We start from the raw sequence: 20,185 nt of genomic DNA on the forward strand, positions 1-20,185 counted from the left end.
ATACATCACATAGGTATCCATACGACTGATATAAATGCACATCCGTCCCGGAACCATCAGTCTGTGGGATACGACTGTACATGTGTATGTCCGGACTGTGACCATCAGTGTGTGCGATACGCCTGTACGTCCAGCCTGTGATCATCAGTGTGTGTGATACGCCTGTACATCCAGCCCTTGATCATCAGTGTGTGTGATACGCCTGTACATCCAGCCTGTGATCATGAGTGTGTGTGATACGCCTGTACATCCAGCCTGTGATCATCAGTGTGTGTGATACGCCTGTACATCCAGCCTGTGATCATCAGTGTGTGTGATACGCCTGTACATCCAGCGTGTGATCATCAGTGTGTGTGATACGCCTGTACATCCAGCCTGTGATCATCAGTGTGTGTGATACGCCTGTACATCCAGCCTGTGATCATCAGTGTGTGTGATACGCCTGTACATCCAGCCTGTGATCATCAGTGTGTGTGATACGCCTGTACATCCAGCCTGTGATCATCAGTGTGTGTGATACGCCTGTACATCCAGCATGTGATCATCAGTGTGTGTGATACGCCTGTACATCCAGCGTGTGATCATCAGTGTGTGTGATACGCCTGTAGATCCAGCCTGTGATCATCAGTGTGTGTGATACGCCTGTACATCCAGCCTGTGATCATCAGTGTGTGTGATACGCCTGTACATCCAGCCTGTGATCATCAGTGTGTGTGATACGCCTGTACATCCAGCCTGTGATCATCAGTGTGTGTGATACGCCTGTACATCCAGCATGTGATCATCAGTGTGTGTGATACGCCTGTACATCCAGCCTGTGATCATCAGTGTGTGTGATACGCCTGTACATCCAGCCCGTGATCATCAGTGTGTGTGATACGCCTGTAGATCCAGCCTGTGATCATCAGTGTGTGTGATACGCCTGTACATCCAGCCTGTGATCATCAGTGTGTGTGATACGCCTGTAGATCCAGCCTGTGATCATCAGTGTGTGTGATACGCCTGTACATCCAGCCTGTGATCATCAGTGTGTGTGATACGCCTGTAGATCCAGCCTGTGATCATCAGTGTGTGTGATACGCCTGTACATCCAGCCTGTGATCATCAGTGTGTGTGATACGCCTGTACATCCAGCGTGTGATCATCAGTGTGCGGGATATGAATATGCATCTGTGTGATACAATGAAGTGAGGAAAACTAATTATACATGAGGAAATCAGTGAACACCTCCTGCAGGGCCAGGCAACAAGAGGATCCACTCCGGGAGACAGAAGGGCTGGATTTTGGTGTACACAGAGACAGGCAAGTGCACTTTGTAGGCATCCGTGGAAAATTATAAATATTGGGTGTGCATAGCTCACAGGCAGACATATTTTCAGCCTCAGGAGATAAGGGAAAATATGTATTGTGTTCCTCCCTAACTGTGAGACGCGCCTATGGGCTCCAAAATAACATCTTGCAGCTGGAAGACAGTACACCCGTCATGTTTCCCATCTATGAATAGATAAATTCATGATAGGAAAGATGAGGGTCATATCTCTCGCCTGTGACCCATACAAGTGAAGGTATGAGGAAAGCTGGGATTTCATAATTCTCTGTAGTTCTGAGCCTATCTACCGGCAGACCCCACACGAGGTCATCAAGGGTAAGGTCAAGTGACTGGTTAAAGGTGCTCACCATATTTTTTAGGGGTTGTCTTCTGCGAAGGTCAGGCCATGTATTGTGTTGGAAGTAACCAGATGCCCCTGAATCCCCATCACCTCCCATGTGGCTGCCAGCACCTGACATATGTAGGTCTGCTGATACTTGTTGTACTTCTACCTGTATCTGCATATCTGACCATCACACCTGTAAACCCATTTGTATATAGTGTTTTCTGTAGGTTGCTCTTTTAGCTTGATCCACAAATTCACGTGTCCGTGTTCTCGGCTAGTTATACGCTACCGAGGCCGTTTCCGGGCCAATATAATCCTGTTAGTGGACCAGGTTTGCATATAAGGTGGTATTGGTGGCAATTCTACCAGGCGGGCAGCGCTCCGCTTCACTGCAGCTACTGGAAGGGTTGTGAGCGAGTGTGGTGCAGCACCGGATGTCGTGTGGATCACCTGCTCTCCCGTCCTGTGCATCCCCGTGACCGTGTGGACAGATGGAGGGGGGGGCGGGTCTGTAAAACTGTACCAAGATAACCTTGCATATCCCCATAGGGATCATACTGCATGATATGCCTGTACGTCCGTCCCGGGGTCATCATACTGTGTGATATGCCTGTACGTCCGTCCTGGGGTCATCATACTGTGTGATATGCCTGTACGTCCGTCCCGGGGTCATCATACTGTGTGATATGCCTGTACGTCCGTCCTGGGCTCATCATACTGTGTGATATGCCTGTACGTCCATCCCGGGGTCATCATACTGTGTGATATGCCTGTACGTCCGTCCCGGGGTCATCAAACTGTGTGATATGCCTGTACGTCCGTCCCGGGGTCATCATACTGTGTGATATGCCTGTACGTCCGTCCGTCCCGGGATCTTCATACTGTGTGATATGCCTGTACGTCCGTCCCGGGATCTTCATACTGTGTGATATGCCTGTACGTCCGTCCCGGGATCTTCATACTGTGGGATATGCCTGTACGTCCGTCCCGGGATCTTCATACTGTGGGATATGCCTGTACGTCCGTCCTGGGGTCATCATACTGTGTGATATGCCTGTACGTCCGTCCCGGGGTCATCATACTGTGTGATATGCCTGTACGTCCGTCCTGGGGTCATCATACTGTGTGATATGCCTGTACGTCCGTCCCGGGGTCATCATACTGTGTGATATGCCTGTACGTCCGTCCCGGGGTCATCAAACTGTGTGATATGCCTGTACGTCCGTCCCGGGGTCATCATACTGTGTGATATGCCTGTACGTCCGTCCGTCCCGGGATCTTCATACTGTGTGATATGCCTGTACGTCCGTCCCGGGATCTTCATACTGTGTGATATGCCTGTACGTCCGTCCCGGGATCTTCATACTGTGGGATATGCCTGTACGTCCGTCCCGGGATCTTCATACTGTGGGATATGCCTGTACGTCCGTCCCGGGATCTTCATACTGTGGGATATGCCTGTACGTCCGTCCCGGGATCTTCATACTGTGGGATATGCCTGTACGTCCGTCCCGGGATCTTCATACTGTGGGATATGCCTGTACGTCCGTCCCGGGATCTTCATACTGTGGGATATGCCTGTACGTCCGTCCCGGGATCTTCATACTGTGGGATATGCCTGTACGTCCGTCCTGGGGTCGTCATACTGTGTGATATGCCTGTACGTCCGTCCCGGGATCTTCATACTGTGGGATATGCCTGTACGTCCGTCCTGGGGTCGTCATACTGTGGGATATGCCTGTATGTCCGTCCCGGGATCTTCATACTGTGTGATATGCCTGTACGTCCGTCCTGGGGTCGTCATACTGTGTGATATGCCTGTACGTCCGTCCCGGGGTCATCATACTGTGTGATATGCCTGTACGTCCGTCCTGGGGTCGTAATACTGTGGGATATGCCTGTACGTCCGTCCCGGGATCTTCATACTGTGTGATATGCCTGTCCGTCCGTCCCGGGATCTTCATACTGTGTGATATGCCTGTACGTCCGTCCCGGGGTCGTCATACTGTGGGATATGCCTGTACTTCCGGTGTCATACTGTGTGATATGCCTGTACGTCCGTCCCGGGATCATCATACTGTGTGATATGCCTGTACGTCCGTCCCGGGGTCGTCATACTGCGGGATATGCCAGTACGACCGGTGTCATACTGTGTGATATGCCTGTACGTCCGTCCCGGGGTCTTCATACTGTGTGATATGCCTGTACGTCCGCCCCGGGGTCGTCATACTGCGGGATATGCCAGTACGACCGGTGTCATACTGTGTGATATGCCTGTACGTCCGTCCCGGGGTCTTCATACTGTGTGATATGCCTGTACGTCCGGTGTCATACTGTGTGATATGCCTGTACGTCCGGTGTCATACTGCGGGATATGCCTGTACGTCCGTCCCGGGGTCGTCATACTGTGTGATATGCCTGTACGTCCGTCCCGGGGTCGTCATACTGTGTGATATGCCTGTACGTCCGTCCCGGGATCTTCATACTGTGGGATATGCCTGTACGTCCGTCCCGGGGTCGTCATACTGTGTGATATGCCTGTACGTCCGTCCCGGGGTCATCATACTGTGTGATATGCCTGTACGTCCGGTGTCATCCTGCGGGATATGCCTGTACGTCCGTCCCGGGGTCGTCATACTGTGTGATATGCCCGTACGTCCGTCCCGGGGTCATCATACTGTGTGATATGCCCGTACGTCCGTCCCGGGATCTTCATACTGTGGGATATGCCTGTACGTCCGTCCCGGGGTCGTCATACTGTGTGATATGCCTGTACGTCCGTCCCGGGGTCTTCATACTGTGTGATATGCCCGTACGTCCGTCCCGGGGTCTTCATACTGTGTGATATGCCTGTACATCCGGTGTCATACTGTGGGATATGCCCGTACGTCCGTCCCGGGGTCTTCATACTGTGTGATATGCCCGTACGTCCGGTGTCATCCTGCGAGATACTGCTGAATATCTGTCTTGGGACCACCGCTCCCGTCACATGATTTATTCTCAGTGTCAAGAAAACAGAAATTCCTTTTACACGAGGTGAAGATTTCAGAAGCAGAAAAGTGTTTTGTCTGCGGCAATTATCCCTCGTAATGAATGACACAGACTGGGGCCATGTGACGAGGCGGACACAGGCGGCCATTGTGCGCGGCTCAGGAGCCAGAGCAGGCAGAACTGGAGGAAGACGGCGGCGGACAGCCTGGAAAACGCCATTTACACCGCCTGTAACCACTCATTACCACAGTCACAGTATATACCGGCCGCTCCTCACCATATATACTGTCCCGGCCGCTCCTCACCGTATATACTGTATACCGGCCGCTCCTCACCATATATACTGTCCCAGCCGCTCCTCACCGTATATACTGTATACCGGCCGCTCGTCACCGTATATACCGTATACCGGCCGCTCCTCACCGTATATACCGTATACCGGCCGCTCCTCACCGTATATACCGTATACCGGCCGCTCCTCACCGTATATACCGTATACCGGCCGCGCGTCACCATATATACCGTATACCGGCCGCGCGTCACCATATATACCGTATACCGGCCGCGCGTCACCATATATACCGTATACCGGCCGCGCGTCACCATATATACTGTATACCAGCTGCTCCTCACCGTATATACCGTATACCGGCCGCTCCTCACCGTATACCGGCCGCTCCTCACCGTATATACCGTATACCGGCCGCGCGTCACCATATATACTGTATACCACCTGCTCCTCACCGTATATACCGTATACCGGCCGCGCGTCACCGTATACACTGTATACCAGCTACTCCTCACCGTATATACCGTATACCGGCCGCGCGTCACCGTATATACTGTATACCGGCCGCTCCTCACCGTATATACCGTATACCGGCCGCGCGTCACCGTATATACTGTATACCGGCTGCTCCTCACCGTATATACCGTATACCGGCCGCGTGTCACCGTATATACCGTATACCGGCCGCTCCTCACCGTATATACCGTATACCGGCCGCTCCTCACCGTATATACTGTATACCAGCCGCGCGTCACCGTATATACTGTATACCGGCTGCTCCTCACCGTATATACCGTATACCGGCCGCTCCTCACTGTATATACCGTATACCGGCCGCGCGTCACCGTATATACCGTATACCGGCCGCTCCTCACCGTATATACCGTATACCGGCCGCTCCTCACCGTATATACTGTATACCGGCCGCTCGTCACCGTATATACCGTATACCGGCTGCTCCTCACCGTATATACCGTATACCGGCCGCTCCTCACCGTATATACCGTATACCGGCCGCGCGTCACCGTATATACTGAATACCAGCTGCTCCTCACCGTATATACTGTATACCGGCCGCGTGTCACCGTATATACTGTGCACAGACTGGGTCACTGCCAACAACCAGAGCAAACACTCACCGATCCTCATGAAGACCACAATACTGAACATGGAGAGGACGGTCGGGACCACAACCCCAAAGAAGGTGGACAGCTTGCGGGGGGCCGGGCCGGTGCCCACCGCCGGCGGCTCTCCATCACAGAGTGCGGAGGACGCGGCTCCCAGCGCCCCATCCGAAAGACTGAAGAGGCGATAGTGCAAGAGGGGAGAACTTTCTGTGGTCATCACTGCAAAGAGAAGAAGCCGGAAATATATAGAGAGAGGCGCAACGTATACATATATACACACTCACCAATATATATCCCATACATCATACATCCAGCACTATATACACCCCTATATCATATATCCAGCACTATATACACCCCTATATCATATATCCAGCACTATATACACCCCTATATCATATATCCAGCACTATATACACCATATACATCATGTATCCAGCACTATATACACCCCTATATCATATATCCAGCACTATATACACCCCTATATCATATATCCAGCACTATATACACCCCTATATCATATATCCAGCACTATATACACCCCTATATCATATATCCAGCACTATATACACCCCTATATCATATATCCAGCACTATATACACCATATACATCATGTATCCAGCACTATATACACCCCTACATCATATATCCAGCACTATATACACCCCTACATCATATATCCAGCACTATATACACCGCCTATATCATATATCCAGCACTATATACACCCCCTATATCATATATCCAGCACTATATACACCCCTATATCATATATCCAGCACTATATACACCCCTGTATCATATATCCAGCACTATATACACCATGTATCATATATCCAGCACTATATACACCCCTATATCATATATCCAGCACTATATACACCCCTATATCATGTATCCAGCACTATATACACCCCCTATATCATATATCCAGCACTATATACACCCCTATATCATATCCAGCACTATATACACCATATATCATATATCCAGCACTATATACACCCCCTAAATCATATATCCAGCACTATATACACCCCCTAAATCATATATCCAGCACTATATACACCCCTATATCATATATCCAGCACTATATACACCCCCTAAATCATATATCCAGCACTATATACACCCCCTAAATCATATATCCAGCACTATATACACCCCTATATCATATATCCAGCACTATATACACCCCTATATCATATATCCAGCACTATATACACCCCTGTATCATATATCCAGCACTATATACACACCTGTATCATATATCCAGCACTATATACACCCCTGTATCATATATCCAGCACTATATACACCATATATCATATATCCAGCACTATATACACCCCTATATCATATATCCAGCACTATATACACCATATATCATATATCCAGCACTATATACACCCCTATATCATATATCCAGCACTATATACACCATAAATCATATATCCAGCACTATATACACCCCTATATCATATATCCAGCACTATATACACCCCTACATCATATATCCAGCACTATATACACCCCTATATCATATATCCAGCACTATATACACCCCTACATCATATATCCAGCACTATATACACCCCTATATCATATATCCAGCACTATATACACCCCTATATCATATATCCAGCACTATATACACCCCTATATCATATATCCAGCACTATATACATCCCTATATCATATATCCAGCACTATATACACCCCTGTATCATATATCCAGCACTATATACACCCCTATATCATATATCCAGCACTATATACACCCCTAAATCATATATCCAGCACTATATACACCCCCTATATCATATATCCAGCACTATATACACCCCCTATATCATATATCCAGCACTATATACACCCCTATATCATATATCCAGCACTATATACACCCCTGTATCATATATCCAGCACTATATACACCATGTATCATATATCCAGCACTATATACACCCCTATATCATATATCCAGCACTATATACACCATATATCATATATCCAGCACTATATACACCCCTATATCATATATCCAGCACTATATACACCATAAATCATATATCCAGCACTATATACACCCCTATATCATATATCCAGCACTATATACACCCCTACATCATATATCCAGCACTATATACACCCCTATATCATATATCCAGCACTATATACACCCCTATATCATATATCCAGCACTATATACACCCCTGTATCATATATCCAGCACTATATACACCCCTATATCATATATCCAGCACTATATACACCCCTATATCATATATCCAGCACTATATACACCCATATATCATATATCCAGCACTATATACACCCCTGTAGAATATATCCAGCACTATATACACCATATATCATATATCCAGCACTATATACACCCCTATATCATATATCCAGCACTATATACACCCCTATATCATATATCCAGCACTATGTACACCCCTATATCATATATCCAGCACTATATACACCATATACATCATGTATCCAGCACTATATACACCCCTATATCATATATCCAGCACTATATACACCCCTATATCATATATCCAGCACTATATACACCCATATATCCAGCACTATATACACCCCTATATCATATATCCAGCACTATATACACCCCTATATCATATATCCAGCACTATATACACCCCTATATCATATATCCAGCACTATATACACCCCAATATCATATATCCAGCACTATATACACCCTATATCATATATCCAGCACTATATACACCCCTACATCATATATCCAGCACTATATACACCCCTACATCATATATCCAGCACTATATACACCCCTATATCATATATCCAGCACTATATACACCCCTATATCATATATCCAGCACTATATACACCCCTGTATCATATATCCAGCACTATATACACCCCTATATCATATATCCAGCACTATATACACCCCTATATCATATATCCAGCACTATATACACCCATATATCATATATCCAGCACTATATACACCCCTGTATCATATATCCAGCACTATATACACCCCTGTATCATATATCCAGCACTATATACACCCCTGTATCATATATCCAGCACTAAAAACACCCCTGTATCATATATCCAGCACTATATACACCATATATCATATATCCAGCACTATATACACCCCTATATCATATATCCAGCACTATACACCCCTATATCATACATCCAGCACTATATACACCCCTATATCATATATCCAGCACTATATACACCCCTATATCATATATCCAGCACTATATACACCCCTATATCATATATCCAGCACTATATACACCCCTATATCATATATCCAGCACTATATACACCCCTATATCATATATCCAGCACTATATACACCCTATATCATATATCCAGCACTATATACACCCCTACATCATATATCCAGCACTATATACACCCCTACATCATATATCCAGCACTATATACACCCCTATATCATATATCCAGCACTATATACACCCCTATATCATATATCCAGCACTATATACATCCCTATATCATATATCCAGCACTATATACACCATATATCATATATCCAGCACTATATACACCCATATATCATATATCCAGCACTATATACACCCCTGTAGAATATATCCAGCACTATATACACCATATATCATATATCCAGCACTATATACACCCCTATATCATATATCCAGCACTATATACACCCCTATATCATATATCCAGCACTATGTACACCCCTATATCATATATCCAGCACTATATACACCATATACATCATGTATCCAGCACTATATACACCCCTATATCATATATCCAGCACTATATACACCCCTATATCATATATCCAGCACTATATACACCCATATATCCAGCACTATATACACCCCTATATCATATATCCAGCACTATATACACCCCTATATCATATATCCAGCACTATATACACCCCTATATCATATATCCAGCACTATATACACCCCTATATCATATATCCAGCACTATATACACCCCAATATCATATATCCAGCACTATATACACCCTATATCATATATCCAGCACTATATACACCCCTACATCATATATCCAGCACTATATACACCCCTACATCATATATCCAGCACTATATACACCCCTATATCATATATCCAGCACTATATACACCCCTATATCATATATCCAGCACTATATACATCCCTATATCATATATCCAGCACTATATACACCATATATCATATATCCAGCACTATATACACCCATATATCATATATCCAGCACTATATACACCCCTGTAGAATATATCCAGCACTATATACACCATATATCATATATCCAGCACTATATACACCCCTATATCATATATCCAGCACTATATACACCCCTATATCATATATCCAGCACTATGTACACCCCTATATCATATATCCAGCACTATATACACCCCTATATCATATATCCAGCACTATATACACCCCTATATCATATATCCAGCACTATATACACCCCTATATCATATATCCAGCACTATATACACCCCTATATCATATATCCAGCACTATATACACCCCTATATCATATATCCAGCACTATATACACCCTATATCATATATCCAGCACTATATACACCCCTATATCATATATCCAGCACTATATACATCCCTATATCATATATCCAGCACTATATACACCATATATCATATATCCAGCACTATATACACCCATATATCATATATCCAGCACTATATACACCCCTGTAGAATATATCCAGCACTATATACACCATATATCATATATCCAGCACTATATACACCCCTATATCATACATCCAGCACTATATACACCCCTATATCATATATCCAGCACTATATACACCCCTTTATCATATATCCAGCACTATATACACCCCTGTATCATATATCCAGCACTATATACACCCCTATATCATATATCCAGCACTATATACACCCCTACAACATATATCCAGCACTATATACACCAATATATCATATATCCAGCACTATATACACCCCTATATCATATATCCAGCACTATATACACCCTATATCATATATCCAGCACTATATACACCCCTTTATCATATATCCAGCACTATATACACCCCTGTAGAATATATCCAGCACTATATACACCATATATCCAGCACTATATACACCCCTATATCATATATCCAGCACTATATACACCCCTATATCATATATCCAGCACTATGTACACCCCTATATCATATATCCAGCACTATATACACCATATACATCATGTATCCAGCACTATATACACCCCTATATCATATATCCAGCACTATATACACCCCTATATCATATATCCAGCACTATATACACCCCTATATCATATATCCAGCACTATATACACCCCTATATCATATATCCAGCACTATATACACCCCTATATCATATATCCAGCACTATATACACCCCTATATCATATATCCAGCACTATATACACCCCTATATCATATATCCAGCACTATATACACCCCTATATCATATATCCAGCACTATATACACCCTATATCAAATATCCAGCACTATATACACCCCTACATCATATATCCAGCACTATATACACCCCTACATCATATATCCAGCACTATACACACCCCTATATCATATATCCAGCACTATATACACCCCTATATCATATATCCAGCACTATATACATCCCTATATCATATATCCAGCACTATATACACCATATATCATATATCCAGCACTATATACACCCATATATCATATATCCAGCACTATATACACCCCTGTAGAATATATCCAGCACTATATACACCATATATCATATATCCAGCACTATATACACCCCTATATCATATATCCAGCACTATATACACCCCTATATCATATATCCAGCACTATGTACACCCCTATATCATATATCCAGCACTATATACACCCCTATATCATATATCCAGCACTATATACACCCCTATATCATATATCCAGCACTATATAGACCCCTATATCATATATCCAGCACTATATACACCCTTATATCATATATCCAGCACTATATACACCCTATATCATATATCCAGCACTATATACACCCCTATATCATATATCCAGCACTATATACATCCCTATATCATATATCCAGCACTATATACACCATATATCATATATCCAGCACTATATACACCCATATATCATATATCCAGCACTATATACACCCCTGTAGAATATATCCAGCACTATATACACCATATATCATATATCCAGCACTATATACACCCCTATATCATACATCCAGCACTATATACACCCCTATATCATATATCCAGCACTATATACACCCCTTTATCATATATCCAGCACTATATACACCCCTGTATCATATATCCAGCACTATATACACCCCTATATCATATATCCAGCACTATATACACCCCTACAACATATATCCAGCACTATATACACCAATATATCATATATCCAGCACTATATACACCCCTATATCATATATCCAGCACTATATACACCCTATATCATATATCCAGCACTATATACACCCCTTTATCATATATCCAGCACTATATACACCCCTATATCATATATCCAGCACTATATACACCCCTTTATCATATATCCAGCACTATATACACCCCTATATCATATATCCAGCACTATATACACCCCTATATCATATATCCAGCACTATATACACCCCTACAACATATATCCAGCACTATATACACCCATATATCATATATCCAGCACTATATACACCCCTATATCATATATCCAGCACTATATACACCCTATATCATATATCCAGCACTATATACACCCCTATATCATATATCCAGCACTATATACACCCCTATATCATATATCCAGCACTATATACATCACTATATCATATATCCAGCACTATATACACCCCTATATCATATATCCAGCACTATATACACCCTTATATCATATATCCAGCACTATATACACCCCTACATCATATATCCAGCACTATATACACCGCTACAACATATATCCAGCACTATATACATCCATATATCATATATCCAGCACTATATACACCCATATATCATATATCCAGCACTATATACACCCCTATATCATATATCCAGCACTATATACACCCCTATATCATATATCCAGCACTATATACAATCCTACAACATATATCCAGCACTATATACACCCATATATCATATATCCAGCACTATATACACCCCTATATCATATATCCAGCACTATATACACCCCCTATATCATATATCCAGCACTATATACACCCCTATATCATATATCCAGCACTATATACACCCCTGTATCATATATCCAGCACTATATACACCATGTATCATATATCCAGCACTATATACACCCCTATATCATATATCCAGCACTATATACACCATATATCATATATCCAGCACTATATACACCCCTATATCATATATCCAGCACTATATACACCATAAATCATATATCCAGCACTATATACACCCCTATATCATATATCCAGCACTATATACACCCCTACATCATATATCCAGCACTATATACACCCCTATATCATATATCCAGCACTATATACACCCCTATATCATATATCCAGCACTATATACACCCCTATATCATATATCCAGCACTATATACATCCCTATATCATATATCCAGCACTATATACACCCCTGTATCATATATCCAGCACTATATACACCCCTATATCATATATCCAGCACTATATACACCCCTATATCATATATCCAGCACTATATACACCCATATATCATATATCCAGCACTATATACACCCCTGTATCATATATCCAGCACTATATACACCCCTGTATCATATATCCAGCACTATATACACCCCTGTATCATATATCCAGCACTAAAAACACCCCTGTATCATATATCCAGCACTATATACACCATATATCATATATCCAGCACTATATACACCCCTATATCATATATCCAGCACTATACACCCCTATATCATACATCCAGCACTATATACACCCCTATATCATATATCCAGCACTATATACACCCCTATATCATATATCCAGCACTATATACACCCCTATATCATATATCCAGCACTATATACACCCCTATATCATATATCCAGCACTATATACACCCCTATATCATATATCCAGCACTATATACACCCTATATCATATATCCAGCACTATATACACCCCTACATCATATATCCAGCACTATATACACCCCTACATCATATATCCAGCACTATATACACCCCTATATCATATATCCAGCACTATATACACCCCTATATCATATATCCAGCACTATATACATCCCTATATCATATATCCAGCACTATATACACCATATATCATATATCCAGCACTATATACACCCATATATCATATATCCAGCACTATATACACCCCTGTAGAATATATCCAGCACTATATACACCATATATCATATATCCAGCACTATATACACCCCTATATCATATATCCAGCACTATATACACCCCTATATCATATATCCAGCACTATGTACACCCCTATATCATATATCCAGCACTATATACACCATATACATCATGTATCCAGCACTATATACACCCCTATATCATATATCCAGCACTATATACACCCCTATATCATATATCCAGCACTATATACACCCATATATCCAGCACTATATACACCCCTATATCATATATCCAGCACTATATACACCCCTATATCATATATCCAGCACTATATACACCCCTATATCATATATCCAGCACTATATACACCCCTATATCATATATCCAGCACTATATACACCCCTATATCATATATCCAGCACTATATACACCCTATATCATATATCCAGCACTATATACACCCCTACATCATATATCCAGCACTATATACACCCCTACATCATATATCCAGCACTATATACACCCCTATATCATATATCCAGCACTATATACACCCCTATATCATATATCCAGCACTATATACATCCCTATATCATATATCCAGCACTATATACACCATATATCATATATCCAGCACTATATACACCCATATATCATATATCCAGCACTATATACACCCCTGTAGAATATATCCAGCACTATATACACCATATATCATATATCCAGCACTATATACACCCCTATATCATATATCCAGCACTATATACACCCCTATATCATATATCCAGCACTATGTACACCCCTATATCATATATCCAGCACTATATACACCCCTATATCATATATCCAGCACTATATACACCCCTATATCATATATCCAGCACTATATACACCCCTATATCATATATCCAGCACTATATACACCCCTATATCATATATCCAGCACTATATACACCCCTATATCATATATCCAGCACTATATACACCCTATATCATATATCCAGCACTATATACACCCCTATATCATATATCCAGCACTATATACATCCCTATATCATATATCCAGCACTATATACACGATATATCATATATCCAGCACTATATACACCCATATATCATATATCCAGCACTATATACACCCCTGTAGAATATATCCAGCACTATATACACCATATATCATATATCCAGCACTATATACACCCCTATATCATACATCCAGCACTATATACACCCCTATATCATATATCCAGCACTATATACACCCCTTTATCATATATCCAGCACTATATACACCCCTGTATCATATATCCAGCACTATATACACCCCTATATCATATATCCAGCACTATATACACCCCTACAACATATATCCAGCACTATATACACACCAATATATCATATATCCAGCACTATATACACCCCTATATCATATATCCAGCACTATATACACCCTATATCATATATCCAGCACTATATACACCTCTTTATCATATATCCAGCACTATATACACCCCTGTAGAATATATCCAGCACTATATACACCATATATCCAGCACTATATACACCCCTATATCATATATCCAGCACTATATACACCCCTATATCATATATCCAGCACTATGTACACCCCTATATCATATATCCAGCACTATATACACCATATACATCATGTATCCAGCACTATATACACCCCTATATCATATATCCAGCACTATATACACCCCTATATCATATATCCAGCACTATATACACCCCTATATCATATATCCAGCACTATATACACCCCTATATCATATATCCAGCACTATATACACCCCTATATCATATATCCAGCACTATATACACCCCTATATCATATATCCAGCACTATATACACCCCTATATCATATATCCAGCACTATATACACCCCTATATCATATATCCAGCATTATATACACCCTATATCATATATCCAGCACTATATACACCCCTACATCATATATCCAGCACTATATACACCCCTACATCATATATCCAGCACTATACACACCCCTATATCATATATCCAGCACTATATACACCCCTATATCATATATCCAGCACTATATACATCCCTATATCATATATCCAGCACTATATACACCATATATCATATATCCAGCACTATATACACCCATATATCATATATCCAGCACTATATACACCCCTGTAGAATATATCCAGCACTATATACACCATATATCATATATCCAGCACTATATACACCCCTATATCATATATCCAGCACTATATACACCCCTATATCATATATCCAGCACTATGTACACCCCTATATCATATATCCAGCACTATATACACCCCTATATCATATATCCAGCACTATATACACCCCTATATCATATATCCAGCACTATATACACCCCCTATATCATATATCCAGCACTATATACACCCTTATATCATATATCCAGCACTATATACACCCTATATCATATATCCAGCACTATATACACCCCTATATCATATATCCAGCACTATATACATCCCTATATCATATATCCAGCACTATATACACCATATATCATATATCCAGCACTATATACACCCATATATCATATATCCAGCACTATATACACCCCTGTAGAATATATCCAGCACTATATACACCATATATCATATATCCAGCACTATATACACCCCTATATCATACATCCAGCACTATATACACCCCTATATCATATATCCAGCACTATATACACCCCTTTATCATATATCCAGCACTATATACACCCCTGTATCATATATCCAGCACTATATACACCCCTATATCATATATCCAGCACTATATACACCCCTACAACATATATCCAGCACTATATACACCAATATATCATATATCCAGCACTATATACACCCCTATATCATATATCCAGCACTATATACACCCTATATCATATATCCAGCACTATATACACCCCTTTATCATATATCCAGCACTATATACACCCCTATATCATATAATCCAGCACTATATACACCCCTTTATCATATATCCAGCACTATATACACCCCTATATCATATATCCAGCACTATATACACCCCTATATCATATATCCAGCACTATATACACCCCTACAACATATATCCAGCACTATATACACCCATATATCATATATCCAGCACTATATACACCACCCCTATATCATATATCCAGCACTATATACACCCTATATCATATATCCAGCACTATATACACCCCTATATCATATATCCAGCACTATATACACCCCCTATATCATATATCCAGCACTATATACATCACTATATCATATATCCAGCACTATATACACCCCTATATCATATATCCAGCACTATATACACCCTTATATCATATATCCAGCACTATATACACCCCTACATCATATATCCAGCACTATATACACCGCTACAACATATATCCAGCACTATATACATCCATATATCATATATCCAGCACTATATACACCCATATATCATATATCCAGCACTATATACACCCCTATATCATATATCCAGCACTATATACACCCCTATATCATATATCCAGCACTATATACAATCCTACAACATATATCCAGCACTATATACACCCATATATCATATATCCAGCACTATATACACCCCTATATCTTATATCCAGCACTATATACACCCCTATATCATATATTCAGCAACTATATACACCCATATATGGTATATACACCCATATTCATTGTATGTCAATTCATCCATCCAACATTTCCAATATATCTGACCCGTTCCCTCTTTGCTCCAGTGTCTCCAGTCACCTCTCCTCCCTGTTCCCCACCTTACTTTTATGACCTTTGTTTATTTTGCCTATGTGATGCTGCATCTGGCAATCTGACTGAGTGATCAAGGGGTTTTTGTTGCACCCCCCCTTTTCACAGCTGATTGCACTTGTATCTGTATATAATGGGACAGCTCAAAGTCTGCATTGAATTGAGCCAGAAGTGACAGGAAACGTAACTGGATATATGTCATGATGTATTTTACCTTCTCACTGTATTTGCTGTAATACTATGTCAGGATGTGATGTCACTTTCCTTTGGTTGTACTTACTGAACACTCTGAAATGTCTTGGGATGTAAGTAACCATACCTTCCCCCCATCTCCTGTGTCTCTGGGCCCATAATGCAATTATCCTCTGTCCACACAGCCAGGGGAACTTCTCATTGTTTCGTAAGCAGTGGATAACGCCAACTACACAAACCTGTAGACATCTCGGAGCCAACCTTCTAGAATCTTCTAGTGGGCCCAACCATTGCATAGACCCCTACCCTTGAGGGGCGGGCCCACGAGCTCAAACAATTCACTCCTGTTTCTAAATGCAGTTGGGAGTTGAGTTTTTGAAGAGGAAGGGGAGCGAGATCTGAATCTGCGGACAGACCTCGCCGTCCAGTGGATTGTGTGGGATTTCTGGGACTCTGAAAATGACTATTACGTTGTGATCTGGCACTTTGGATTATCGGGAGGTGCCCCCCGAATCTGTTTTATTTGGACTTGTCGTGTGCTGTTCCTGTATTCCTGTTAGTAACCTGTTGGATCATCCTCGGCCTGTTGTCTCTCTTTGCTCTGATGTACACCCCGTCACAATATATAGTCACTGTAAACAATGTTTGTGTTTCTATTCACTTTCACCCCTATAATACTTCACTTTCTACCGCCCCCTCTGATGCCTAAACCAAGTAATGAACTATTCATCTCTCCCTCCATCCTCCCCACCCATCTCTCCCTCCATCCTCCCCACCCATCTCCCCCTCCATCCTCCCCACCCATCTCCCCCTCCATCCTCCCCCACCCATCTCCCCCTCCATCCTCCACACTCATCTCCCCCTCCATCCTCCCCACCCATCTCCCCCTCCATCCTCCCCACCCATCTCTCCCTCCATCCTCCCCACTCATCTCTCCCTCCATCCTCCCCACCCATCTCTCCCTCCATCCTCCCCACCCATCTCTCCCTCCATCCTCCCCACCCATCTCTCCCCTCCATCCTCCCCACCCATCTCTCCCTCCATCCTCCCCACCCATCTCTCCTTCCATCCTCCCCACCCATCTCTCCCTCCATCCTCCCCACCCATCTCTCCTTCCATCCTCCCCACCCATCTCTCCCTCCATCCTCCCCACCCATCTCTCCCTCCATCCTCCCCACCCCATCTCTCCCTCCATCCTCCCCACCCATCTCTCCCTCCATCCTCCCCCACCCATCTCTCCCTCCCCTCACATATTTTCCCTCCACATTACACCCAGTGTCTCCAGACACACACGGCCCCTCATGGCCTCTCCTCCTGCTCTCACCTACTAACACTCTCTCTGCTTCTCCTCACTGCTGGGGATATCTCTCCTAATCCTGACCCTCCTCACCACATCCCTATTGTCACTTTCCATCCCACATCCACAACCTAACACAAATTCCGGCACCCTCTCTAACCTCATACCCATCCACCCAGCCCCCGCTCCCCCAGTCCCACTAACAGGAGCTCTATGGAACGCTCACTCTGTCTGCAACAAAACTCTCCTACATCCATGAACTTTTCATCACTAATAAACTTTCCTTCCTCGGCATCACTGAAACCTGGCTCACCCCCTCTGACACTGCCTCTCCCGGCTCACCCCCTCTGACACTG

At 42.3% G+C, this 20,185-nt stretch overlaps 1 protein-coding gene across 1 annotated transcript in view; it reads right to left on the bottom strand.

The window, feature by feature from the left end:
- Positions 1-20,185, bottom strand: part of SLC12A9 (solute carrier family 12 member 9) — a 49,770-nt gene that overhangs the window by 18,392 nt on the left and 11,193 nt on the right. Inside the window, exon 2 of the mRNA XM_075346746.1 lies at positions 6,075-6,281. Within this exon, the coding sequence (XP_075202861.1) occupies positions 6,075-6,281 (207 nt within the window). The remainder of the gene's footprint in view (positions 1-6,074; positions 6,282-20,185) is intronic.

The sequence above is a fragment of the Anomaloglossus baeobatrachus genome, chromosome 4 (genome assembly GCF_048569485.1).
Source record: "Anomaloglossus baeobatrachus isolate aAnoBae1 chromosome 4, aAnoBae1.hap1, whole genome shotgun sequence".
Lineage (NCBI taxonomy): Eukaryota > Metazoa > Chordata > Amphibia > Anura > Aromobatidae > Anomaloglossus > Anomaloglossus baeobatrachus.